The following is a 25,428-nucleotide window of genomic DNA, read 5'->3' on the forward strand; positions in this document are numbered from 1 at the left end:
CATCCATGATGAGAGAGAATCATGGACCGGCTGCCTCCTGCACGCCCCCTGCTGGGATGGAGCCCGAAACCCAGGCATGTGCCCTTGTCGGGGAATCACACCGTGACCTCCTGGTTCATAGGTTGAGGCTCAACCACTGGCTGGGCCGCAGGACTTCTTCGAGGTGGAGTTGTGAGGTCCTGGCTGAGGATGCGGGTATGGAAGGAAGGGTCCCCTGTCACCCCCGATGGACACTGAGAGTTGGAGAGAGGCGGGGGAGCTCTGGGGGGCATGGCAGGAGCTGGGGGCGACTTCCTGAGAAGTGAGGGCCTAGGGGAGGGTGTTGGTTCTGGGCATAGCGGCTCGGTGCCCATCACCCCAGCCTCCCCCGGCTCACGGCAGCCCCGAGCTGCAGCCAGCCCGCCTGGGGGGCAGGTTCTGAAGCCACAGCCCCCTCTCCTCCCGCCATGGCCTCCCCAAGGCTGCCCTGACCTAAACAAGGCAACCTGGGCAGGGGAGGGGGGCACACGGATGTAAAAACACACTCCGGCTGGAAAAGGAGCTTTATTTGTACGCGTTGAATTCCCGCGGTGGCCGGAGGATAAATAGCCCGCCCGCCCGCCTCAGCTCTGGTGCCCACGCGGTGGGTGGTAACATGGGATCTGGTTTAGATGCTTTTGGGGAGCAGCCGGGAGGAGGGGAGGGGGCGCAGGGGAGGGAGCTTGGAATGTGCAGTGTTTACAGGATCCGTCACGGGTGCCGTGGCTCAGCTCGCCCGTCCCGGGGACCCAGCGCACAGTGAGAGGCCGTCCCTGTCCTGTCTGTTCCGTCTGTCCCCCGACGGAGCGATGGGGACCAGCCCACGTGGGCTCCCCCATCCTGGGAGGGGGTGCGGCTTTAGCACCCAGCTGTTCTGAGCAGGACTCGCCTGGCAATGGAGCGAGGGACAGAAAGGGACGGTAAAAATCCCAACATGTGTACGACTGTTTAATCAATCCACGTCTGATTTCACCACTGTATTCTTTTTTCCTTTAAAATATCTGGAGCATTCTCAGAAAGTTGTTTGTGATGTGTCTTTAGGGGGATGGTTAAAATGTAGCACATCATCTATTCATTATTATACAGCACAGGGTCATGTTTTATTTTATTTTTAACATATTTTTATTGATTTCAGAGAGGATGGGCGAGGGAGAGAGAAACATCAATGACCCAATCAGCGATCGGCTGCCTCCTGCACGCCCCCTGTTGAGGATCGAGCCCATAATTGGGGCATGTGCCCTTGACCGGAATTGACCCGGGACCCTTCGGTCCGCAGGCCAACGCTCTATCCACTGAGCCAAACCGGCCAGGGCCTCCCCATTGCCTTCTAAACCACTAGCATAAAACTTGGCACAGAGCAGGTGTTCAATCAATATTTGTGGAACGAATGGTTTCACCACGGCAATTCTGACTGGCTGTGTAGTTCACAAAAATTGAAAGCTGCTGAAATGAACAAAAGCGCATTGTTACCTTACTCCCACGTTAAGACTTCTGAGCCCCAGAACCCCTGGAGGCCGTGGAACTGTCTGTCGCTGCTCCTGTACATCTATGCCAGGCGTCCTCAAACTACGGCCCGCGGGCCACATGTGGGTGTTTTTGCCATTTTGTTTTTTTTACTTCAAAATAAGATATGTGCAGTGTGCATAGGAATTTGTTCATAGTTTTTTTTCAACTATAGTCCGGCCCTCCAACCGTCTGAGGGACAGTGAACTGGCCCCCTGTTTAAAAAGTTTGAGGACCCCTGATCTATGCCAACCATCCTGGGTCCCTGGGGTGTGGGCGAGTTGGCAAAACACAGGACAACACACCCGGCTGTCGGACCATCCTCGGGCCAGCTTGCTCCCAGACACGCGTCCCGGATAAACACGCTCGATGTGAAACGATTATTTATTTTTCAGGTTTAAAAGGTTTCCAAATGCATAGGCACTCGTGGAATAAAACAAACGCCACGTAGAGGATCTGTGTAGGGCAGGAAATATAAATAAATATAAATGTAAACGACGTCTGTTTGACGAGATGCAGAAACGATCGTGCCGTCCCGTATGCGGAGAGCACGGGGGACGGGCGGGCAAGCTGGACCGGGACCGGGCCCTAGACGCCATCGCAGAACCTCTTTCCTGGGCCTCCGGGCGGCCCCGCCTTCCTTTTCTGTGCTGTGCCGTGTGCTCCTGCATCGCCGGCCGCAGGCGGGTTCCCCGGCACCTCCTCGTCCCCCTGCGGAGGGAAATGCGAGGTTCACCCCAGAGCCCTGTGATGTCACCCCGAGTGCCTCTTGGCTGCCTCCTGCACATGCTATTCCCTCCACCGGCATCTTCCTCAACCTCTGTATGTTTTCATTCTTCCTTTTTTTTTTTTTAAATCCTCACCCGAGGGTATTTTTCCATTGGGTTTTTAGAGAGAGTGGAAGGGAAGGGGAGAGACACAGAGAGGGAAAAACATCAATGGGTTGTCTCCTGCACAGGCCCCTGACCAGGGCTGGGATCAAGTCTGCAACCGAGGTACATGCCCTTGATGGGGACCAAACCCGGGACCCTTCAAGAGTCCACGGGCCGACGTGCTATCCGCTGAGCCAAACCGGCCCTTTATTTTTTAATTTATTTTTTTATTGATTTCAGAGAGGAAGGGAGAGGGAGAGAGAGATAGAAACATCAATGATGAGAGAGAATCACTGAACAGCTGCCTCCTGCACGCCCACTACTGGGGATGGAGCCCACAACTCAGGCATATGCCCTTGACCGGAATCGAACCCGAGACCGTTCAGTCCCCAGGCTGAAGCTCTATCCACTGAGCCAAGCTAGCTAGGGCTTTTTTTTTAAAAATATGTTTTTATTTATTTCAGAGAGGGAGGGGAAGGGGGAAAGAGAGAGACAGAGAGAGAGAGAGAAACATCAATGATGAGAATCATTGATTGGCTGCCTCCCGCAGGCCTCACACTGGGGATCAAGCCTGCAACCCAGGCACATGCCCTTGACTAGAATCGAACCTGGGACCCTTCAGTCCGCAGGGTGACGCTCTATCCACGGAGCCACGCCGGGCCGGGCTAAATCTTTACTTCTTCCCACGGGTAACACTGCTACTTAGAACCTGGGGAAGTTTTCCTGCTCCCGAGAATGGTCCCACAGAAAAGTCCACTTCCCCTCCCTCCTGCACCCTCTCCCCGTGCCGCTTCCTGCAACAGTCCCTCCTCAGGGTTAAAACGAAATCTTAGGGAAAAGAATCTGAGTCCCCCCTGAGGACGAGACTGTCTGCCTTCTAGGGACGTCAGTGGGTGACAGCTGCTAAGAGAAACCTCTTGCTGAGTCATCAGTCAGAAGGCTGCGAGAGGAGAAGCCGCCCACTGTTCTAGAGCACGGTCCAGTGCAAACGTGGTGAAGGCACAGCCGCACGCGCCGAACGCAGACACCCGTGAGGGACTGACGGCGGCAGAGCACCAGGGCCGCCCAAACACACCTGCTTCTGTCTCGCGTGCTGCTCTGTCCACTGCCTGGCGTTGCTGAGGAAGACGGGCTTGTTGTACTTGAACTCCGAGGACTGAGACCGAACCAGAGGAAGGAGTGAGTGGAGGGAGACAGGACCCGCCGCGGTGGGTTCCGCCAGGGCTCAGCCACCTCGCTGACGGGGCCCGGGGTCTCTGGACGGGGAGACGAGGAGACGAGGACGAGGACACTTACGATGTCGGCCATGAGCGGGTCGTCCGGGTTGGGCTCTGCCATGAGCAGCTGGATGGAAGCCAGTACCGTGGCGATGCTGAGGGACGGCCGCCAGGCGCCCTGCGCACAGAGAGGCGGCGGCTTCGTGACCCGGAGCAGCGGGAGACGGAGGCGCCCGCCCCGGAGCCACAAGCCCCGCAGCCTGCCCTCCCGCTCCACTCACCTTGGGCGGCAACTTGAGGATATCCAGGCAGATCCTCCCGGCCGAGTCGATGTTGGGGTGATAGATGGGAGTCAGAAACCGGATCTGGGGAGGCTCAAATGGGTACCTTGGAAAGCGGCGGACAATGGAGACAGTTTATTAAGATGCTGCCTCTCAGCACATCGCAAACAGCTTCCTGGGGACCCCTGGGGAAGACAGCCTTCGAGAGGCAAACCTGTCCCCCCCCACTACATTTTTATGATGGAAATTTACAAACGACAGAAAGGAGAAATGACAGCATCTAGACACGCGTATACCCACCACTTGGACCAGCCCGCTTCATCCTCTAAATCCTTCACACACAGTCACGGTTAGACGAGGATTAAAATCCAGGCCCTCTACCCACCCCCCGCCCGCCGCCCCCCGCCGTGCAGCTCTGCCTCCCAGTCGCTTCACCCCGTAGGTTTAGGATCTGACCCGCACTAACCTCTCAGGAATGCTCACTTCCAGCGTGAACACGCCTTTCTCATAAGGCGTGTTGGCCCCTCCTATTATTTCTTAAAAGGAAAAGGAAAAAACCGTTCAGAGGCGGTCGGATGATCTGAATCAGCACCCCACGTGGACCCGTGAAGCCTGTGGCTGTGGTGAGGAGCCGGGTCGAGGACGGGCATGCTCTCTGGGCTTTCACCTCTTCGCACACAATGCACCACGTACCCCAAAAGTGTCACCCTAAGGAGGCCCAGAAGGTCAAAAGGCGGAAGCCCCGGCCCGGTGGCTCCGTTGGTTGGAGCGTCGTCCTGTATGGCAAAAGGTTGTGGGTTCCATGCCCGCTCAGGGCACATACCTAGGTTGCTGGTCGGGGGCACGCAGGAGGCAACCGATCATTGCTTCTCTCTCTTTCCCTTCCTCTCTCTCAAAATCGACAAACATATCTTCGGGTAAGGGTTAAATAATAATAATTTAAAAAAAGCGTAAAAGGCTGGGCACAGATGCCCTATGACCTGCAGACTGGCCTTATGTGGACTGGGGATTGTAATCGTTTCTGTCACTGTCTGGCCTCACAGGTATTTGAGATGCTGATCTTTGGTCTCAACAACTGCTTCAGAGCGGATGCCCGGACCTTGGCTACAAAGCAGCAAAAGGTATAATAAAGGGCAAAGGAGAAAATGAGCAGCAAACCTTGGATAAAGGTAAACAAGGTAGGTAGGAAGATGGTGGGCCCTCTGACTTCGAGGCTGTCCCCCACGTGAGCAGAAGGGAAAATGTTCGCATCTCAGCACGGCCCACAACAGGGGGGGGGGGGGGCACCTCCCGGCGACGGGACACGTACGCGCTCGCAGGTCACCCATCTGGTCCGTGTCTTGCCAGCAGGTGATGCCGGGAGGCGGCTCAGTGGCCAACAGGCTCAGCTCCCTCTTCAGCCGGGACGCCCTCTGCATGACCCCCTCGTCCGTCCGGGGAGCCCTGCTCCGTTCACTCCACCACGTGAAGAGCTGGCGAGGAGAAAAGCGGGGACGTTGCCACAGCTGCCATCAGTGCCAAGCGCAGGGGCAGGGGACACCGGGACGCGCTGCAGAGGTGGAGGCGCGGGTGGGAGCGCGCTCTCGAACGGAGGCCCGCCCCCCCCCCCCCCCCCGCGCGTGTTCGCCCCGGCGGGAGTCAGCACCCGGCCCCGCCGCCACGCCCCCCGCCCCGGCCCGCCTTCCCGCTCCGTCCCGCCTCCCCGCTCCGCCCCGCCTCCTCGCCGGCGCTCCCGGCCGGGTCCCCGCCTAGTTACGTGGCTTCTCGGCCCGCAGCGCAGCCCCCAGGGGCGCGGGGCCCGAGCCGGCGCATCGGTCCGCCCGACCGCCCAACCTCCCGACAGGCCGACCGCCCCGACCCCGAAGGCCCCTCCCTGGAGAGAACCCCCACGTCACGCAAGAGCAGGACGCCCCCAGAGCTACCCGGGCCCCCGCCGCGACCCGACACCGGCCCCTCGCCTTCGCGCCTGGACCACCTATCCGTGCACTCGCCGGCCGGTCCGCCGCCACCGCGCATGCGCCAGCCGAAGGTGGGCGTCGCCCCGCCTCCCGCCCGGCGCGGGTCGCGATTGGTCCGCAGCAAGGCGGGGAGACGAGCGCCGCCGCCCATTGGCCCGCGCGCTGAGCTCGCGCGGGTTCAACTGGGAGCGCGCGAGGCTGCGAGTTCAGATGGGGCGCGGGCCGCTGGGAGCCGGTGACCGGGCCGGCCGTGGGGTCCGAGTGGAGACAGACCCGGAAAGCAGCCCTCGGAGGGGCAGGGAAGGGAGCGGGCAGACTCGATGGGCAGCGGGGCGGCCGCGGTACTTCCCGGGACATGGGAGGGCGCGTCGAAGACCGACGGGTGGACGTCAAGGATGCGGACTGAGCCCAGCGATCGTTCCGCCGGACAGAACTCGGAACCGAGCGGGCGGAAATCGGGACAGGACTCCGAACTGACTTCCAGCTCCGACGCGTGGGTCCTGACCCGGGAGCACCTGTGGACAGCGAAGCCGCCCGGGCGAAGGCTTACCCCCTGCTGGACCCCAGAGGACTGGTGGATGGGGGACCCCGCACCCCTCCGCCACCCCTCATCGCCCTGCTCTCGGCTCCCTCGTCGGCTGGGGAACAGCGGCGCCTGGGCGGGCGAGAGGGCCAGCCAGCCAGGCTTGAGACCCCTGCGGCGGCTTCTGCACTTCGTCCTCCTGGGGGTCCCCGAGGCCACTACATGGCCTGTGCTCTCGCCCCGATCCCGCCCCGGGGACCCTCACACTGGTCGTCGGAATGAACCCGCTCATGTGGATGTTGTGAATGACAAACACGGGGAGCCCGGTCCCGTCTGCCTTCCTTCGGGCGAGGTGGAGGCGTTCTGCACGTAGGGGTCCGTCATTCTGGACTTGGATGTTTAGGTTTCGACAGGAAATGCTCTGCTTGACCCCACCTGTGTCTTCTCTGGTTTTCCTCGGACCCCAGCTGTCATCGGATCCCCAGGGAACAGCTCTGTCTTCCAAACCCAAGTGGATTTCTTTCTGGGTCGTTCTCTTTGAAACGTGTCTTTATCCCTGGCCGGCTTGGCTCAGTGGATAGAGCTTCAGCCTGCGGACTGAGGAGTCCCGGGTTCGATTCCAGTCAAGGGCACATGCCTAGGTTGCAGGCTCGATCCCCGGTGGGGGTCGTGCTGGAGGCAGCCGATCAATGATTCTCTCTCATCTATCTCTCTCTCTTTCTCCCCTTCTCTATGAAATCAATAAAGAAATATATTTGAAAAAAAAAAACACAAAAAAACACACGTATCTTTAAAAAAATGTCTCTTAGAACAAGCAGGAACGGTGTTGAGTCCGGTGGAAAAGGGGGCGGGGGGGGGGAGGGATGGCGTGAGAAAACGTGCAAATACCTGTAGTTTTGGCAATCCACCAAAGGATTGGATTTTTTAAAAATTAATTTAAAAAAAAAACACCCCACGGATTAAATGTACAGTGTCCGCTTGACCACCAGAGGGAAGTGTGTTCACTGGTGGAGACAGAGGCAGGCTGAAAGGTTTCATAAGCTGTGTCCAGGTGTCATTGCTTTTACCAGTAAAGCACCTCTGATGTTTCTCGTGAAATTATCGTGCTTTTTTAAAAATTGCAAAATCCGCATTATTAACTGGTAAAGGGTCAATCTGCATTATTAACCAGTATCCGAATTTTTAACCGGTATCCATTTACCGTTTACGGGTTAATAATGCAGATTTTGTAATCAAAGAAAACACGATAATTTCGAGAGAAACATCAAAAGTGCTTTGTTCAAAGTAATGTCTATCACTAGCTACACATTTCCCCCATCTTTCAGGGAATTTGTGGGTACCGCCCCAATAGAACTTTTCTTGTTTTGAGGCAGACCATTCAGAGACCCAATTTTCCACTTCTTCGTATGTTTTGAAGTGCTGCTCAGAAAGTGCGTGTGCCATCGATTGGAACAAGTGGTCATCTGAAGGAGCAAGGTCTGGTGGACACTGCGGGTGGGTTAATACTTCCCAGGCAAGATCTTTTAACGTGTCTTTAGCTGGTTTTGAAGTGTGTGATGGTGTGTTATCACGAAGCAAAATTACTTTGCTGTGTCTTCTGGCTCATTCTGGTGGTTTTATGATCAAAGCTTGGTTCCAATTGATTATTTGTTGTCGGTAGCGATCAGTACTCACGGTTTCACCTGGTTTTAGAAGCTCATAATACACCACACCTTCCTGATCCCACCAAACACAGAGCAGTGTCTTCTTCCTGAAGCGATTTGGACTTGCAGCCGATGTTAATGGTTGACCTGGATCAACCCATGATTTTGTGCATTTGGGATTCTCAAATCCACTTTTCATCGCCAGTCACAATTTGATGCAAAAAAACTTTCTTGACATTGAAGCAACATTTTACTGATGACTTTTCCGTTTCCCATTTGTCTTTCATTCAGTTGATGTGGCACCCATTTTCCTTCCTTTAAAATCTTTCCCATTGCTTGTAAACGATCGGAAATTGTTTGTTGAGCAATGTTTAAATTTGAGTTTGACATGCATCTTCATCCAATAATGTTTATCATTGTTGGTCTTCAAACTTTTTCAGTTGACCTGGATGTTCTTTGTCTTTCACATAGAAATCATCCCTTTTAAAGTGTTTAAACCAGCGCTCACAAGTATCTTGAGATGGAGCATGTTCACCATAAGCTTCCCGAAGTATACAATCACTTTCACCAGCACTTTTCTTCAAACTAAAGTAATGAATTAAAACTTCCCGTAAATGCTCTTTTTTTGGCACGAAATTCGACATTTGTAAGTGTAGAAATATGATGTTAACACCTTCAGAAAATTTGACATATGAAGTTTTGAAGCTTGTTGTGAATACAACAAAATAGCATACATATCAAATTGCATATATATCAACATATGTGTGACTCCATCTATTGAAAAAAAAATCTGCATTATTAACCAGTACACCTAGTAAAATGAAAATTTTCAAACATACTGAAAAGTTTGAAGAACCGAGTCATTGCATATGTTCTCTTTCGTTATGGATAACACATTTAATTAATTTTGTTCAGGACTAAGGCTCTGGGGGTGGGGGTGGGGTATGGTTATTAAATCAGTCTGACAGGTTTTATAACCAAGTTCAATGTGAATATGAACATGTCCAACTTGCTGCCTTAGGGGTTTAGTAGTATGCTCCACCATATCTTTTTGTAGCTTTGGGTGGGTGGGGCAGGAATTGTGGAAGACAAGATATCCATTCTGTTTCCTAAGAATTTAAGATTCCTGAAAAGGGTAGAGGAAGAGGAGGGAGAACAAAGGGACCTTAATCTTTATTGGGAGCTGATATATACCAGGGACAGTATTGGGCGTTCTTCCATATATTATCTCGTTAGATCCACCTGGATACAGTGAGGCATCATTATTCCTACTCTACAAATAAGGACACCAACTCGGAGAAGTCAACCAACTTGTCTAGGGCTGAGAACTCATTTGAATTTAAAGCTGATGCCCTTCCCACTACCTGGATGCATCCTTCCCAGGGTCTTTTCATTGGTCAAGGTGTTTGTGTATAACATGCAATACTGTATGTGTGTGCATGCTCCTCCTCCTCCCCATGCACATTGGCACCGTGATTAATACATGTTAACGTATTCTACGTTATGATGTTAATAAAATTCTAGATTCAGAACCAGGTAGTTTGTCTAGTTTTCCCCAATAGAAAATAGGAATAATTAATTACTGCCTCTTTTCCACTTCAAAGGGCTGATGTGACAATTAGGGTGCCAGGATTAGTTGGTGGTCAAAACAAGAATAAACTACGACTCCCAAAATGCCCGACGAGCCTGCCTCGGGTCCGGGAGTCACTTCCAGCTTTGGGGCAAAGGTGACCCCACCGGGTCCCTCCGCGAAGTAGGGAGCCTCGGATTCCCGCCCCTGTCCTGATGCATCCAGGGATTTGTAGTTCCCTGAAGGCCACAGGGCGTCCTTGGGGGCCGGTCTCCGACTACAAGTCCCGTGGTGCCCTGCGGGTGCGGCGCACCTGCGTGCTGAAGCCGAGGGCGCGCGCGGGCGGCGCCAGCGGCGGCGGAGTAAAGATGGCGGCGCGCGGGTCTCCGCCTCCCGCTCCCGGCTGACGCGCTCCGAGGGAGGCGGCGGCGGCGGCCACCCGAGCCGCGGCGATCCCGTGCGGCAGTGCGGCCGCAGCCGCCGGCCCGAGCGATGGCCGAGCTGGAGCACCTGGGCGGGAAGCGGGCCGAGTCGGCGCGCGTGCGGCGGGCGGAGCAGCTGCGGCGCTGGCGGGGCTCAGAGACCGAGCAGGAGCCCGCCGAGCGGCAGCCGCGCACCCGCCGCGGGGCCCCCCGCGTCCGCTTCGAGGACGGCGCGGTCTTCCTGGCCGCCTGCTCGAGCGGGGACACCGACGAGGTGAAGAGGCTCCTGGCCCGAGGCGCCGACATCAACACGGCCAACGTGGACGGCCTGACCGCCCTGCACCAGGTACCGCGCGGGGCTGCGGGTCCCGGGCAACGTCCGTCCGTCCGTCCGTCCGGGCGGCCACCCCTCGAGCCCAGCCTCCGCCGACCAAGGCCTCCGCCGGGAGGAGCAGGTTCCCGCCGGGACAGGGTTTGGATTTCCCTCCGCCTCCTCGGTTGTCATGGTTACTGGAGACTTGGACCGGGGAGGGCTCGCTGTGCTTCTCCGCTGGCTGGTCCAGCGCTCGTGCACCGGTCACTCCGGGCCGGCAGTGTCGCCTGTCAGGTCCCTTGCGGAGAACCCAGCCTCTGTGGCTGTGGGATCGAGATCTCCATATTGTCCTGGCCGCCGTGGCTCGGTGGTTGAGCGTCGACCTATGAACCGGGAGGTCAGGGCACATGCCCGCGTTTGGGGGCTCAGTCCCCGTGTGGGGCGTGCAGGAGGCAACTGATCCATGATTCTCTCTCATCATTGATGTTTTTATCTCTCTCTCTCCTTCCTCCTTCCTCTCTGAAATCAATAAAAACGTATATGTACATTTTTTTTTTTTTTAAAGAGCCCTATATTGGGTTGAGGAAGCAGGTCTTCCGAACTGGCACCTCTTCTCGTTTAGCTGATTTGTGATGGTTCAAAACGAGCTGTCTCCTGCCTGCTGCGGGTGTCCCGTCTCCTCCCAGCAGCGCCAGCTCCCCACACGGCCGGGCCGCCGGTGGGGAACCAGCCTCCGGAATCCCTTAGGTTTGTGTGATACTACGGAATGGCCTTTCTCCCTTTTTCTCTTTCTTTTTTTTTTAATAAGCCCTCTCTAGACATCACATACCCTTATATAGCCGCAGCGCAGGGGCCGTGGTTAAGGTGACACTTCTGTGCTTGATAATAACCCCTTTCCTGCTGTCATCTTATGCAACACGATTCCGTCTCCACGACTGTTCATCGCTAAGTCCCGCCCCCAGGTGGGACTTCATAGTTATTTTGGGGCGCTGAGCCCTGGGCACCCACTCTTAATCTCTCTTCTTTTTCCGTCGGTGCAAAGTGAATGTGTTGGCATGAGAATTGACTTCTAAATGATTCAGTCTCGTGTCACCCACTCCCCTCGGGGTTCAGCCAACAGCTTGGAATCACTCCTCGCCATGCTTGCCGCCCGCCCTTCTCGTCCAGGTGGGAAGAACCTCTCTTCTTTTCATCCCATTTGTAGCCTTTTCTTCCCTGCTCCTAACAGCGCCCCCTGAGGTAGCAACCAGCACCCGTCCAGGCCCTCGCCGTTTGAGATCACTTCTTGTCTTACCTCCTGCAGATCTCAGCGGGCGATCCTCGGAAGTAGGTGTGGCAGGTCGTGTTGTTATTCCCCTTTTACAGATGAGGAGTCTGAAACTTGGGAAACTGTTACTTGGGTTGGAAAGGAGAGAATTAGGTGTAGACTTTTCAGATTTAAATGTCAGCGCTTTCTATCCCGACAGCTGTGGATTTAAAGCAACAATAACAACAAAAACACCTGCAAGTGCCGTACAGCTGCCCCTCCGCGTCCTTGGTCCTGAGGGCGGACTAAGGGACTTGAGCATCCTCGGACTTCGGTATGCGAAGGGGGCCTGAACCCATCCCCCATAGACACCGAGGGGGCACTGTCGGCCTTCCTCCCACCTTACAGGGCTAGCATTGGCGAGAACAGGTACAGTCAACATGAGACAAATTGAGCTGAAGATGAAGCTTCTGGAAGATTGTAGCTCAAACCTGCCTCTGTTGAGAAGCCATCTCTTTGTCTGAATCAAGAAAGGGGCCTTTATTGGCTCACAGACTCGGACAGGTCAGTTCCTGCAGTTACGGTGCACGTGCCCACGGCCTGAAGAAGCTCAGGTCCATACGGTTTTCTCCGGGTGTGAGACGAGCCGCCAGCAGCTGGACTGCGGCTTCATCCCTGATTGCCCTTCTGTGAAGTGGACAGTGGCTCAGGGACCCGGGTTACTTGGTTAGATACCCATCTGTTAGACAAGCGTGATGGATTATCAGGGTAACTGCGCCCTTTCCCTTTTCCTTCGGCCGTGGCCTCTTGACCGGCTGTGGATTATCATCTTGGTGTGTCGGGAGAAACCCCCAGGTGGTATTGGGGGACGGCTCTTCTCCTTCGCCCACAGGTGACCGGGGATGGTTTGCACCTCAGGTTGCAGTGCCGTGATGCGACTTTTGACTTGGAGACCTTGCTTTCTTGGCAGCCTTTGCTTAGGCCACGAGGTGCTGGAGTCCAAGATAACCGGCTCCGGGGGCCTATTAATAATGCTCGACAGAGACGGGGAGGAGGACCCAAAGGGTAGACCTGCTCTGACGAAAGCCTCCATGCCGGTGCAGACCAACAAAACGGTGAACAAATGAAGATTTGGTGTGTGTGCCCTTCGGGTCCCGGAGTCTTAGCATCAATCTGATGATAAAACCCTTGAAAGCAGTTGTTTGCTCACAGAGGAATTCCCACGTCATCCGTGTATATACGTTGTAGGGCACAAAGTGTGGGTAGGCTGATACTTCTTAAAACTTTTCTTTTTATTTATTCATTTATTTTGCAAGGTTGATTACGGTCACCTGTCTTGGTATCCTTGGCGTTAGGATCTTGGGTGCTTAGGGTCTAGATAGAGGCTCTTAAAACTGTATCTACCAAATTATGGGGCTGGGATGAGCGGCAAGTGCTGGGATTTGTTAAAGTGAATGCTGGCTTATTCCTCCAGACCATGCTTTGTGGGCATTGAGGTCTCTGTCCGTCCACAGACCCTGTGTCTAGACCCGTCGGACAGTCTCCATTTGGAGGGGCACCTCGGGACCAGAGGCCTTCTCTCCTTGACGCAGACATTGGGGTTGGTTTTGCAATGGGCTCAGAGTCCAAGTTTGGATCTCAGGGTCACCCAGACTGGAATTCAACTGCTAGTAGCCTCTGTCACTCTAGAGCCGCCTCAGTCCTCAGGGAGATTAAAATTATCCCTGTCTCTGGAAGGGGCAGAGAAAGGGGCAGATGAGGGAAGGAGAAAACAATCTCTGTTCCGAGCGGCACGGAGGGAGACAGGACGACTGAGATCATGTGCTCAGTTCAGTGCAAAGCAGCATGCCTGTGTGCCAGCCCGTGTGGGAACATGAAACCCGCATTCCGACCCTGCTCTTTATTCCCAGTTCGTTCCGTCTTCCCGTTACAGTTCTGGTTGTGGCGTGACCCCTGCCTTACCCCGTGTGGGTGGGTTCTGCTCAGTGACAGGACCCCAGGCCGAATGGGGCAAAGAACTGCTGTTGCTTCCACTGGGGGGGATGAGAACGTCACCTTGGTTTTTAGTGGTCGGCCTCTTCAGGTTGGTGCGTGTGCTGCATCAGACCGTGCTGGGCATTTACAACCTTTGAAAGACCAGTATCAGTAGAAACCTATTTTTGAGGACTTTTGCGGAGATTATATGAAGGGTTTTTCCTACTAAGCATCATTTGTTAGTCTGTTTACGTTTGGAAGAGGAAAATGTAGATCTGCCATCAGTATGTTTATAATTGTAAATTAGGGCCCAGAATACAAGAGAAGGCGCCTGGAAGGTTGTTCCTGGCTCCTTCAGTGGCTTCATGATCTGTGAGTGAAGGATGTCTTGGGCTGTTATCAGGTGGTTTTGATAGACCTGTGAGTGAGCCTGTGTTTCAGACAGTGTCTATGAGCTTACTTAGAACTTTGGGTTGTTGTGTCCATAAAATTGTATTGGGACACATCTTCATTCACTGGCCGGGTGTTGCCTGTGGCCGACACAGCCTCACACTGGCCGGGTGTTGCCTGTGGCTGACACGGCCTCACACTGGCCGGGTGTTGCCTGTGGCTGATAAGGCCTCAGACTGGCCAGGTGTTGCCTGTGGCTGCTTTCACACGACAGTGAGTATTTCCAAGAGGCTGTACCACCCTTCGCTCTAAAGCAATGCTCTAGGCCGTCTCGGTCTATCTTGTTATATAAAATAATGTGGAGCACACGTGCTAATACAGTACTTGGGTTGACGTGTACTTACCTTTTTACAAATCGGTTTCATATCTGCTGGTGCCTCAGGTGTCCTCAGGTCACCCCTGAACAGAGGAAGGTCAGTGTGCTTGCCTCCCCGCTGGGGAATGGGCTGTGGAAAGATTGGATGCGCTGACGTGTGTTCCTCTCTCCTGTACAGTATCTTGTAACGTCCCTGCTCTGGCTGAGGTGTGCCCTCTACCCCTGTCCTACATGGACCGCTGCTCAGAGCATGGGCCCCAGGCCACAGCATCCAGGAGACAGTTGAGACGGATGGGAGAGCAGGTGACACGCTCTCCTGCACCTCTCTGCTCGGGTGTCCACCTCGCTCAGCGCCCACGCCCGCGGGCTCCAGCAGGCTCACCCTTCCCTCGGAGGACGGGCCTTCTCATTCCCATGGCCGCGGCCCAGGACCCGTGACCCTGCCCAGCAGGCCTCGCAGGGGCCGGGACAGCTGCGAGGCGGGCTGTGCGCTGACCCCGGGCTCACTCAGGATGCCTAAGTTGGGAAGGGCGGCCGGCGGCACAGCCACTCGCTGCTCAGTGGTGGTTCCTGGGTGGGAGTCACTGAGGCCGGAGAGGAATGAGCTCCAGATGGGGATGGACGAGACGGTGCAGTCCCTGTGGGCAGAGGGTGTCACGGTCCACCAGGGCCCGAAGATCTTAACCCTCTCGGTACTGCCCTTTGCACCACGGGCATTCTGATGAGCCCCCGTCCCTTCCACTCAGGCCTCCCGCCCTCACCCCTGCCATGTCTCCACGCCAGCGCCTGGCCTCTGGACCTCACCCCAGCACGGTGGCCACTTCCTGAGTGGTGTCCCTGTCACAACTCCCGCCAGCAGCCCGGCTCATGTTCCCCTGCAGCTGTCATTCCGAGACACAGTCCCGATGGTGTCGCTCCTGGTTGAAGCCTCAGGATAAGGTGGAGCTTTAATCAGGGGACACGGGCCTTCATTGCGGCCACCCCGTCGGCCTCATCCTTCCATTTCAGGGGCCACAGGAAGCCGTGGCCAGGTGTCATGTATGTCCCACCCCCATCTGAGTCGAACATGCCAGACTGCACAGCATCCCAAAACGATCCTTTTTCCCTCCCTCAGACCTTTCACGTGCTGTCTCCTCTGCCCGGCCTTTCTGCACCCCGCTTCTCCAGCTGGCTGATTCCTTCTCCTTCCTAACATGGCGAACAGTGCGTCACCCGGGCAGAGGAGTGACTTCTCACTGGGAAGGAGAAGGCTTGGTGCAGTGATTCCTGTTGTGTGTGTGTGGTTACGTCTCCTGCACACTAATGGTCGTCGTATGCCTCTCCCTAGGACTGTGTCGGGCAGAGCACGGGCCTCGGTAAGTGTGTGTCACGTGAGTACATGGAGAAGCGCTCTGCAGTCCAGGAACACGTTACCCCGATGAGTCCCTAACCTGTGCCGTGGCCATGTGAGCCGTCGGATCCGGGCTGCCGTGGCTCCGCGGGTGCTCTGCCTGCGCTAACAAGACTCAGCCTCCGGCCCGTGGCTCTGGGGGCAGAACCAGTCCATAGCTCTTCCCTTTCCTACCGTAACTGACCTTTCTCTTCCTGGGAGAGCTGACAGTGGTCTGTTGGCATCTGCTGAAGCCCACAGTTACTTCCATCTACAAGTCTTGCCCTTCCTTGTGTGGGAAGGAGTCCCTGCTGACTTGGAGAGTAAACCAGAGTTAGTAGGCGGAGGAATAATAATAATAATGGCCCAGCCATTAGGTGCTCAGTTCCTTCGCACCTAACCTGAGCCAGGCACTGAGGGTTTTTACACATGAGCTCATTTGTAACACCGTGAAGTAGGTACTGTGGTTGCTGTGGCAATCCTACAGTCGAGGAAATGCAGACATAACTAGTTCCAAAAACACAAAGCCACTAGTTAGTAGGCCTGGGTTTGAACCCAGGAAGCCTTGCTCCATGGTCTGCCCTCGGCAGTGCCCTGCACAGGGCCGGGCATGTCACTGTGTCCCAGCATCTCCTGCCGTGTAGGCCTCTGCATGTGCGGGACATGGCAGGACGTGACATGGACTCAGTCCTCAGCTTCGCTCTGCAGAGCCCTGGATGGAAAAGTGCTGGGAAAACAAGAACCTCCTGCTTCATCTCTCCTTTCAGGGATGGAATTGGCGGGACTGACTGACACTTTCTGAGAATTTAATCTGCCGTAATTTATTTGTGGCTTTTCTTCCTCAGCTAACCCAGATCCCAGAATCGCCTGCCTTCTTTCCAGCAGGCGTGAGGACGGTGCCGACCCCCACGCCTGCCTGGTAGCTCTCGGCCGGGCACTCGTGGCTTGTGAAACACGTGTTTGTAGGCACAGGGTGCTCTGGGCTCAGTAGGACCGCCCTCTCCACGGGACAGCGGTTTGCCCCGCGTGCCAATTTGGCAGCAGAGTGGACCTTGGGGGCCATGGCTCAGACAGGTAACCAGGCTGCACGGAGGATTCCAGCCGGGGCTCACGCCGATAAGCAAAGGGCACCAGAGCGCTCGCTGTCAGGGGCTTGTGCTCTGCAGTTAGTCTGTCCGAGTGGCCAGCTCAGAGCAGCCAATTGGGACATTCCTCCTGGGAGGTCATTGGGGAGCTGGGCTAATGTCAGTGCCCCCTATGGATGCTGAAGCGAAATTATTTTTAGGAAGAGAGTATCAGGAACCAGAAATGTCCCATGAGCCAGGTGGCAGCCTGAGCCTGGCCTGAGCTTGCACTGGGTGCCTCCGAGTTGGCAGGTGGAAAGCATGCGAGTGGTGAGCAACTGGATCCGTGTCCTCAAAGAAGCCAATTAACTCCTCGGGGCCTCTCTCTCCGTCTGTAAAAGAAATCCTAACGCTATTGCTGCAGCCACCACACGCTCCCTTCTTTTCACAGCTTTGTTCATAGTTTTTGCAAGGAACCTCTTTTGATGGAGTTGGATGAGATGAGTCATTCTGTCACTTAGGTGCCTCACTCATGGCCCTCTTAGTTCTGACAGGTGCTGGGGACTCGGATGTGGGCACTCTTGGACCCAAGAGAAACTTATGCTGGGGGTTTACCACCATTACCAGGCCGAGTTTATTATTCCTCAGAATTGGGGTATCCGTGAGGAACAGAGTCGCGTGTGGAGCTTGGAACTGTGGGCTTTGAGTAGATACAGCTTCCGTTTTCTGGGCCTTTTTCCATCTACCTTCCTCATCTTGACTTTCTAACTCTGCTTGGTGACAGGAGTTAGACCAGATGTGCCCCCTACCCTGTGCCTGGTGGGGTCCGAAGGGAGTACCTGGAGGACAGCCCAGGGATGATTGCTGGGGGGCGGGGACGGTGCAGGGGGCAGAGGGCGAGGGCTGGGCCATTCCCAGGACCTTCTGCGGGTCCCAGAGTGCACGCCTCAGATCTGCATGGGGCCCTGCTCTCACTGCAGCAGTGTTCGCTGGCCTCGAATCAGGAATGCTTGCAGTCTTGGGGACAATATGCCGGTTTACTCAGAACAAAACCTTAGAGGGACACTCCCTGGAACCTTCTTTACTCCCCTGTCTCTCTGGGCTCTCTCCTGAAAGGCACGGATCTGTGTCCAAGCCTGCTGACCGCTGAGGACATGGTCAGATCCATAGCTCCACCCTCTCAGGGCCAAGCTGCCTGTGCCAGGGGGCTGAGCCTTTCCCCGGGCTGACTGCCGGTGCCGCCTGTCACGTGGCAGCACTGCTGCGCGATGCCCACGCGGGAAGCAGTGACACTGTGTCGTGTGGGAGTGGACAGACCGGCCCTGGAAGGATGGGCTCACACACTGGGTCAGTCCTAACCCTGATCGTGACGCTCTCGTGGGGACGTCTGCTGACCGCTGAGATTCCCAGCTGGACTCACTGTCACCCTGTCTGATTTACTTGTATAAATTCTCGTCACAGGGTGAGGCTCCCTCGTTGGAGCACGAGGGCTTGGAGCTTAGAAATGTGGTCCCAGTGAGCTCGTCCATCAGTGCTGCACCTCGTGTCGCTGTCAGCCCTCCGCCAGAGTGCGCTCAGCAAAGGGCCTCAGGCCTCAGGGAAGAACCAGGTCCGGTTTTGGGGGCATTTGGTATTCTGGCTAAAGACTGATAAGGAAAAAACCCTAAAACTTTCTATAAATGTAGTTGCCTTTTAAAAAGTGGTATAATTAATTTTATTTTTTAAGAGGCTCTGGTCTTTATTAGCAAGCCCTGCCCACAGCTCTCCTGCCCCAGCCCAGCCCAGCGCAGGCAGACGGTGTGATGGAAGAGGTACCAGCGGTTCTACTTACAGTGTGTGCTCCGGCTGGACTGCAGCAGAGGGCCATCTGGATGGAGGGTAGGCCCTGCGAGGTCATGCCTCCCAGGCGGCTCCTGAGGAGAGAGTGGAATAATTAATTTTGACCACTTCTTATTTGGCGAAGAAGCGTGAACCCTGCTGCGGTTTTCATTTCTGCAGGAGCGAGGCGCGGGCCTCTCCCGTGGTGACTTCTCTTCAGTGCCAGGGGCTCAGTGTCCGTGGCTTCTGCGAACCAACTTGGTGGCTTAAAACCGCAGCAATGTACTGGCTTGTAGCCCTGGAGTCTGGGGTCTGAAATCGAGGTCCTGATGGACTCTCCCTCTGGAGCCCCGGGGAGGTGGTGTTCCCTGCCTCTTCCGCTCTGGTGCCCGTCGGCCTCTGTGGGCACATTGTCGCCTCCTCTTCTGTCTGTGTCAACCCTCCCACCCCCCGCCTGTCTCTTACGAGGACACTAGTCATTGGATGTAGGGCCCACTTAGAGAATCCAGGATGTGCCCATCTCAAGATGCTTATTATATCTGCAAAGACCCCTTTCCAACTCAGTCCCTGCACAGGCTCGGGGATTGGGACATGGACCTGTTTGGGGCACCATCCAGCACACTCCAGCAGTGGGAGGTTGATGCATGGGCGTGTCCAGGGGCAGCTGTGTGCAGGTGGGGGGCAACCGTGTGCAGCACCCCCTGGCCGGGCCACCTCCATGTGCTGCAGGTCTGGGCGGGATCTGCCTGCAGCCTGCAGGGTGGTCTGGGCGGTTCTGGATGACCGGGAATCAACCGAATGTGCAGAAAATGTGACTTTCTATGCATTCGAAGCCCATTCTTTGATTCAACAAACGTTGGTGCCCAGTGCTGTTCTAGGTGCTGGGCTGCCAGGGAATATATACCCAGCACGACTGGGAAATTCTGAGCCTTCCGGGATTTGGTGTGTAGCTGATAAATGAAATAAATTATGGTCTTTACTGTTATCTCTAAGCATTTAGGGTTTTCAGCATAAAATTAAATTATGTAATTTTGGGGATTATACAAATTTTAAATTGCTGAAGTCATATATGTTGTTATTTCTGAGTTACATAAGGGTTAGGAGGATGTAGGACAGAATAGTGGAACGTGTGGAATGGGGGTTCATTACGAGCATCATCGCCACCCAGCACTGTATCAGTGGTTTGTTGAAATCCAGGCAGGCCCTGACCGGTTTGGCTCAGTGGATAGAGCGTCGGCCTGTGGGCTGAAGGGTCCCGGGTTCGATTCCGGTCAAGGGCATGTGCCTTGGTTGCGGGCACATCCCCAGTGGGGAGTGTGCAGGAGGCAGCCGATCGATGTTTCTCTCTCATCGATGTTTCTAACTCTCTATCCCTCTCCCTTCCTCTCTGTAAAAAATCAATAAAATATATTTTAAAAAAAGAAAAGAAAAAAAGAAATCCAGGCAGGAATGGGCACGCACACGCACACACACGCAGTGTGTCACCTGCCTGGCCCCCGGAGCTGGGCTCTGTGGGGAAGGGAGTCGCAGCGGGTTCTGAGCCCCAGCAGAAGGTCAGCGCCTGGAGCCGGTGGAGGCAGAGGCGGTGACAGTTGCGACTATTTTGGGAGCGGAGGAGCTCTGTCGTGGGCTGCTTCGCAGTCTCAGGTTGAACTCTGGCCCCGTTAGCCGGCAGCCACGTGCCTGCGGTACAGAGCATGTCGGTACAGTGGCAGGCATGGCGCTCTGCCCCCTGTGTTTGCTGAAATCCAGTGTTTTCCTTGGAGGTAGCTGGTCACTGCCAAGGAAAGGTGGCGTGCTCGCTGAGGAAGCCTCGCCCTGCTCCCTGACAGTGTCTCCGGACAGTAATGAGTTCCATGACAATGCGGTTGTGTTTTCTTTCTTAAGCGTAGAACAGGTTGTTACTTTGGTAACAGTCTGTGTCTTCACCACAGAAGGAAGTGGACATGAGCCACAGCAGAGGGAATGGGTTAAATGTACAGAACAATTTCCTGTTGATGTCCGGAGGGACATCAGACCCTCGCGTAGCCCCGCCTCTGCTGTCGGAGAGGAAAGACCCGTCCACCTGGTCAGTGCGGCTCTGCGGGGGGCAGACGTGGGGTGGTCAGTGCGGCTCTGCGGGGGGCAGCTGCGGGGCCCATGGCCCTGGACACGGTGTTCCGGACCAGTCTGGGTATCCCCCATGCCGTGTCTTGGGGAGTTGGCACACTGCTTGGGGTTCTCAGGGATGTTCCGCTCTCCATGGCTTCATCCAGTTCCTTCTGAAGGCAGCAGGAGAAGAGAAAGGAACAGACGGTCACTCCAGGGTGTTTCTGTTGGTGGGTCTCTCCAGGGATGCTCTCTCAGCGTAGTCCTGACACATGCCAGTCTGTTCTTGGAGCTCCTGGGCTTAGGATCCCAGGACGCTGGGCATTTGAGGAAGTCCCTGAGGTCAGACTTAACAAACAGGCCCCCCAGTCCTGCTAGTTCAAAGACATTTTTAACCAACTGCCTCCCCACTAAGATACTGAGGTGGGGTTGGCAGTGATGGGTGAGGATAAGTACAGTTTGTGCTTTTTCCTGGGGAGTTGCTATTTGTTAGACTCTTGGCTTAAAAACAACAACAGTACCAGCCACGGTTCCACCATTTATCTCCTTTCTTCCTCCCACAATCCCGTGAGGCAGGTGGTCCCATGCTGTAGATGAGGGCATGGCCCAGCTTCTCCTCCTCACTCTGAGGGACACGTGTTGGCAGAGCTTGACGCGTGTACTGGGCTGGTACTGAGCAGCGTGTGGCCTGCCTGTGGAGCAGCGGGCATAGCCCACCAGCGGCCTCGTTACTGTCTGATGACCCTGGAGAGTGACATCGCCAGATCGCCTTGTTGACAGACTGGCTTGTGGTCATTCTCTGAAACGCCTCACATGTTCTTCTTATAGAAATACCGCACGGACTTTGTGTTCATAAACCCAAAGACTGACCCTGGGCAGGAGGAGAGCTAACGTTGTGCTGGGGGAGAGACAGAGAAGGAGGAGAAGAGTGAGGGGGGAGAGGTTTTCTCCCGTGGGATGCTACACCAGCCGGGCTCACGTTAGGCCCGTGAACGCGCTGCCCTCACCTTCAAAGGGCAGAGCATGATCTTGGACAAAGGGCTTCCAGAAGGCTGCTGGCGGCATGGCGCTTGGAGCGGAGGCTCGAGACTGTTCTCAGCGCCAAAGGCACCTTGCTGCCAGGCGGGACGCAGCGTCCAGCGCTCCGAGCAGGTCAGGGCTCGTTGGACATCCTGACACGGGAGTTGTTACCTGGCAGAGCGTGCCGACCTCTGGACACTTGCTTCTCCCTGAACTTCGCTGCCTTTTTGAAAAGCACCCCCGTCATCTCTTCACTTGAAAGTCCTTCTGGACAGTTTGTAGCGAGGCGCTCTGCAGTGAGCAGTCCTCTATTACATGTTACTATAAGTCACACGTTTTAATTGAAATAGCTGTATACTTTCAAAAACAAAAAGTCAAGAGGAGAGTGGCATTGCTTTCTGTTCTTACAAATCTCTGTGCGTGTCTGGATTCCATCTGTTGGGATGCGCCTTAGATAGGAAGACGGCCTGGCTCCCATAGCTGCACGTTGGGAAAGGGAGGCTGCTCAGGAGCCCGCTCAGCAGTGGGGGTCCTGCCCTTGGGTGCTGGACTACAAGCCTGAGGAGCAGCTTCTTAGCTGAGAGTGGCCATGTGGGATCGGAAACCGTGGCGTGAGCTTTTCTGACTTGGTGACATTAGGACCCAGAGTCTGACTTGCACTGAGTGGGTCTTTCCCCGGGTCTGCGCGGGCGGAGGCGGAGCGCGGCGAGTGCCGGCCGCGTGAACGATGGGCTTCTCTTTGCAGGCCTGCATTGACGAGAACTTCGACATGGTGAAGTTCCTGGTGGAGAACAGAGCCGACGTGAACCAGCAGGACAACGAGGGCTGGACGCCCCTGCACGCAGCGGCGTCCTGCGGCTACCTGAACATCGCCGAGTGAGTCCTCCCCTGAGGAGCTGGCGCTTCGTCAACAGCACTCTCCATCACAATCATAAAGCGCTCTCCATCACAATCATAAAGCGCTCTCCATCACAATCAACAGTGCTCTCCATCACAATCATAAAGGCTCATCAGCGATGAGCAAGGAGGGCAGGGGGCTGTATTTTCTCTGGGAAATGTGTATTGAGCTAATGGGTACTTCTGAGCCTCCGGGTAACTACAAGGATTCTCAGGGGTAAAGTAAATATTACTTCAGAGGTTGGTACTTACTCTCGTTCAGGGATAAGTGTGAATCTAAAGAGGTTTTTATTTTTTATTCTAAAAAATGGTTTTGGCCCTGGCTGGTGTGGCTCAAGGGTTAGAGCGCTGGCCTGCAGACTGAAGGGTCTCGGGTTCAATTTCTGGTCAAGGGCACGTGCCTCAGTTGTAGGTTCGATCCCTGGCCCCGGGGCCTGAGGCAACCAACCGATGTGTCTCTCTGGTCGATGTTTCTCACAGCCGAGAGGGAGGGGAAGTGTGGGGCAGAGGGAGGGGCTGAGGGAGCAGGGAGGACCTTCCGGTGGTGAGAGCAGCAAAGGCCTCAGGAGCCAGCGCCCTGCAAATGACAGTTTCCTGAGGTGCTGAAGGCGGATGTCTAACGTAGGTGGTGTTCTTCTCCTTTAAATGCTTGTGAACAGTGTAGAGCTCTGAGCATTATTGGGATTCTCACTGGCCCAAGAGCACCTGATCTTGTGAAAGATGAACTAGATGTGAAGTCACATGACCTGAGCCATAACCTCGGCCCCTCGCTGCCTCTGTGACCCTAAGAAAATCAATCGGCGCAAGTGAGCCCAGTGTCTTACACGGGCCTCGCTCCGCATCGAGTCTCGCGCATGAGGGTAAAAGCATGAGTGACAGATGGTGTTAACGCTGGTCTCGTCTGCACAGGTACTTCCTCAGCCACGGAGCCAGCGTGAGCATCGTCAACAGCGAAGGGGAGGTGCCCTCTGACCTGGCGGAGGAGCCGGCCATGAAGGACCTTCTTCTGGAGCAAGTGAAGAAGCAAGGTAACCAGGCTGACACGCACCCAGGGAGCCACCATGTCACGGGACGGGGCCACCTGTGTGCGCAGCGTTCGTCTTCGGTCAGACGTCAGTGCCCCGCGTCCAACCTCCACTGAGCACGGGCGTCGGAAGTTCGCCAGGATGGCCCTGGCTTTGTGGCCGTGCCTCGTGGTGCCTTTCCCTCTTCCCGTTCCACGGCCGTCACGGGGTCTGTGCTCCTTCCCTGGCGGAGCGCAGCGCCTTTCCCGGCGTGACCTCAGGAGAGGCCAGCGCTGGCCCTCCACGTGTTTGCAGACTGCCCAAAGCCGAACATGTTTCATGCCAGCCCTTAGAGAACATGTGGGACTGTGTCCCAGGGCCGTGAGCATGAGCTGTCACTGCCTCCCATGTAGCTGTGTCCGTGCACCTGAGGAGGCGGTGCTGAGTCTCCCGCCCAGATCGGCTCTCGCAGCCTGGTGGCGGCTCCCATGTGTCCTGTTCCCTCGTCTGTTCCAGGGGGAGGTGTGTCTGTTATTTTTACCCCCGAGGATGTTGGGGAACGGAAATGCTGTCCATGCAGAGGACTCAGAAGGGGACGTTCTGCACAGAGACCCTAACAGACACAGCAACCCTTCTGGTCTTGGTGTGCGGGGGCTGAAGACCGCTTGGGTGTGTCCCTAATGGGCCCGCCATCACACTGCATTCCTGACGCTGTCACACTGATAAAGCTACTGCTACCTCACCCTTGCCATTGCTCTGTAAACGGAGGTGAATTGATGGGTGCCGGCCTGTGGCTAACAGTTGGCTGTGGGATGTTGAGGACGTGTTTGAGTCTAAGGGTGAGTGGCCGTGGTAACGCCGGCGTCCTGTGTGGCTCCCACAGGGGTGGACCTGGAGCAGGCGCGGAAGGAGGAGGAGCAGCAGATGCTGCAGGACGCGAGGCAGTGGCTCAACAGTGGGAAGATCGAGGACACCAGGCAGACTCGCTCGGGGGCCACCGCCCTGCACGTGGCAGCCGCCAAGGGCTACTCTGAGGTCCTCAGGTATGTCAGCCACAGCGACCACGGTCGGGAGGTGGGGACGAGAGAGACAGGCCTGGGACGTGGGGGTACGAGAGTTCCAAGGTGGGGGTTTCTCTGTGTGGCCCCCCTGACCTGCAGTCTCTTACGTTTGCTGGTGTTCACCGTGGACACCCAGCCCCGCCGTCCCCCAGCTTCTCGTGGCCTGTGAGACGGGAGCCTGGCCGAGCGTGGCCTGACGGGCCTCTCCCGGCTCCGGGATGCAGTGTCACATCCCTGCAGCCGCCCCTCTGTCACACGTCACGCGGGACAGATCTGAGGCCGTGGGGTCCGCTGGGCGCAGACAGTCTCTCTGGGCTCGTTGGTCTGTGATATGATCCGGAGTGCGTGTCCCGCTGCAGTCGATGGCCGTCCGTCTGGACAGGCGGAGTTTGGGTCCTGCCTCCTTGTGTCCACACGTTTCCCGTGGCTCTCAGGATGGCCACGATGTCAGAGTCAGCTGGCATGGGTTTCTAGCTGCGGGCAGTCATGCTCTGCTCACTCCTGAACCATCTGGAGGCCCAGGACGTGGGGACCGGCATCAGCCGTGCTGTTTCCTCGGGACAGGCCCTGGCCCCAGGCCTAGAGTCACGCCTGCTGTTCGCGAGGAGCCCTGCGGGCGCCGGGCAGAGTGGGGGGTGTGAGGGTCTGCAGTGAGCCTGGGGTGCCCCAGAGGTGAACCGAGGCCGGGGAGACAGAACACCCGGGTGGCGTCGTGGGTTTTGCTAATGAGTTAGGTGTTGGCATCTCTCAGGTGCACTCCGCTCCAGACACTGCCGTAAGCGGAACACGCATGTGCTGGGG

The 25,428-nt window shown here is 55.9% G+C and overlaps 2 protein-coding genes across 11 annotated transcripts in view; one reads left to right on the forward strand and one right to left on the reverse strand.

Moving 5' to 3' along the window:
• Window positions 1-1,875: 1,875 nt before the first annotated feature.
• Window positions 1,876-5,904, reverse strand: UBE2T (ubiquitin conjugating enzyme E2 T). 3 transcript variants are annotated; one of them, XM_079763789.1, is made up of 7 exons: window positions 5,867-5,904; window positions 5,201-5,363; window positions 4,358-4,427; window positions 3,892-3,997; window positions 3,690-3,788; window positions 3,469-3,549; window positions 1,876-2,232 (listed from the first exon to the last, which is right to left on the reverse strand). In XM_079763789.1, the coding sequence occupies exons 2-7, from the start codon at window positions 5,307-5,309 to the stop codon at window positions 2,110-2,112; spliced, it is 588 nt and encodes a 195-aa protein (XP_079619915.1). In that variant the 5' UTR covers window positions 5,310-5,363; window positions 5,867-5,904; the 3' UTR covers window positions 1,876-2,109. The 3 variants fall into 3 exon arrangements, with proteins under 3 accessions (XP_079619915.1, XP_079619913.1, XP_079619914.1); XM_079763787.1 differs by having other exon boundaries at window positions 5,814-5,891; XM_079763788.1 differs by having other exon boundaries at window positions 5,782-5,869.
• A 4,051-nt stretch (window positions 5,905-9,955) lies between these two features.
• The window catches only part of PPP1R12B (protein phosphatase 1 regulatory subunit 12B), a 66,046-nt gene continuing 50,573 nt past the window's right edge, over window positions 9,956-25,428 (forward strand). For all 8 annotated transcript variants that reach the window (XR_013813076.1, XR_013813077.1, XR_013813078.1 and 5 more), the window contains exons 1-4: window positions 9,956-10,353; window positions 22,411-22,541; window positions 23,472-23,590; window positions 24,450-24,609. Coding sequence is in view for 3 of the 8 variants with exons in the window: in XM_079763396.1 (XP_079619522.1) it covers window positions 10,078-10,353; window positions 22,411-22,541; window positions 23,472-23,590; window positions 24,450-24,609 (686 nt within the window). In the remaining 5 variants the exon portion in view is untranslated. The remainder of the gene's footprint in view (window positions 10,354-22,410; window positions 22,542-23,471; window positions 23,591-24,449; window positions 24,610-25,428) is intronic.

This window comes from Cnephaeus nilssonii (genome assembly GCF_951640355.1).
Source record: "Cnephaeus nilssonii genome assembly, chromosome: 23".
Classification (NCBI taxonomy): Eukaryota; Metazoa; Chordata; class Mammalia; order Chiroptera; family Vespertilionidae; genus Cnephaeus; species Cnephaeus nilssonii.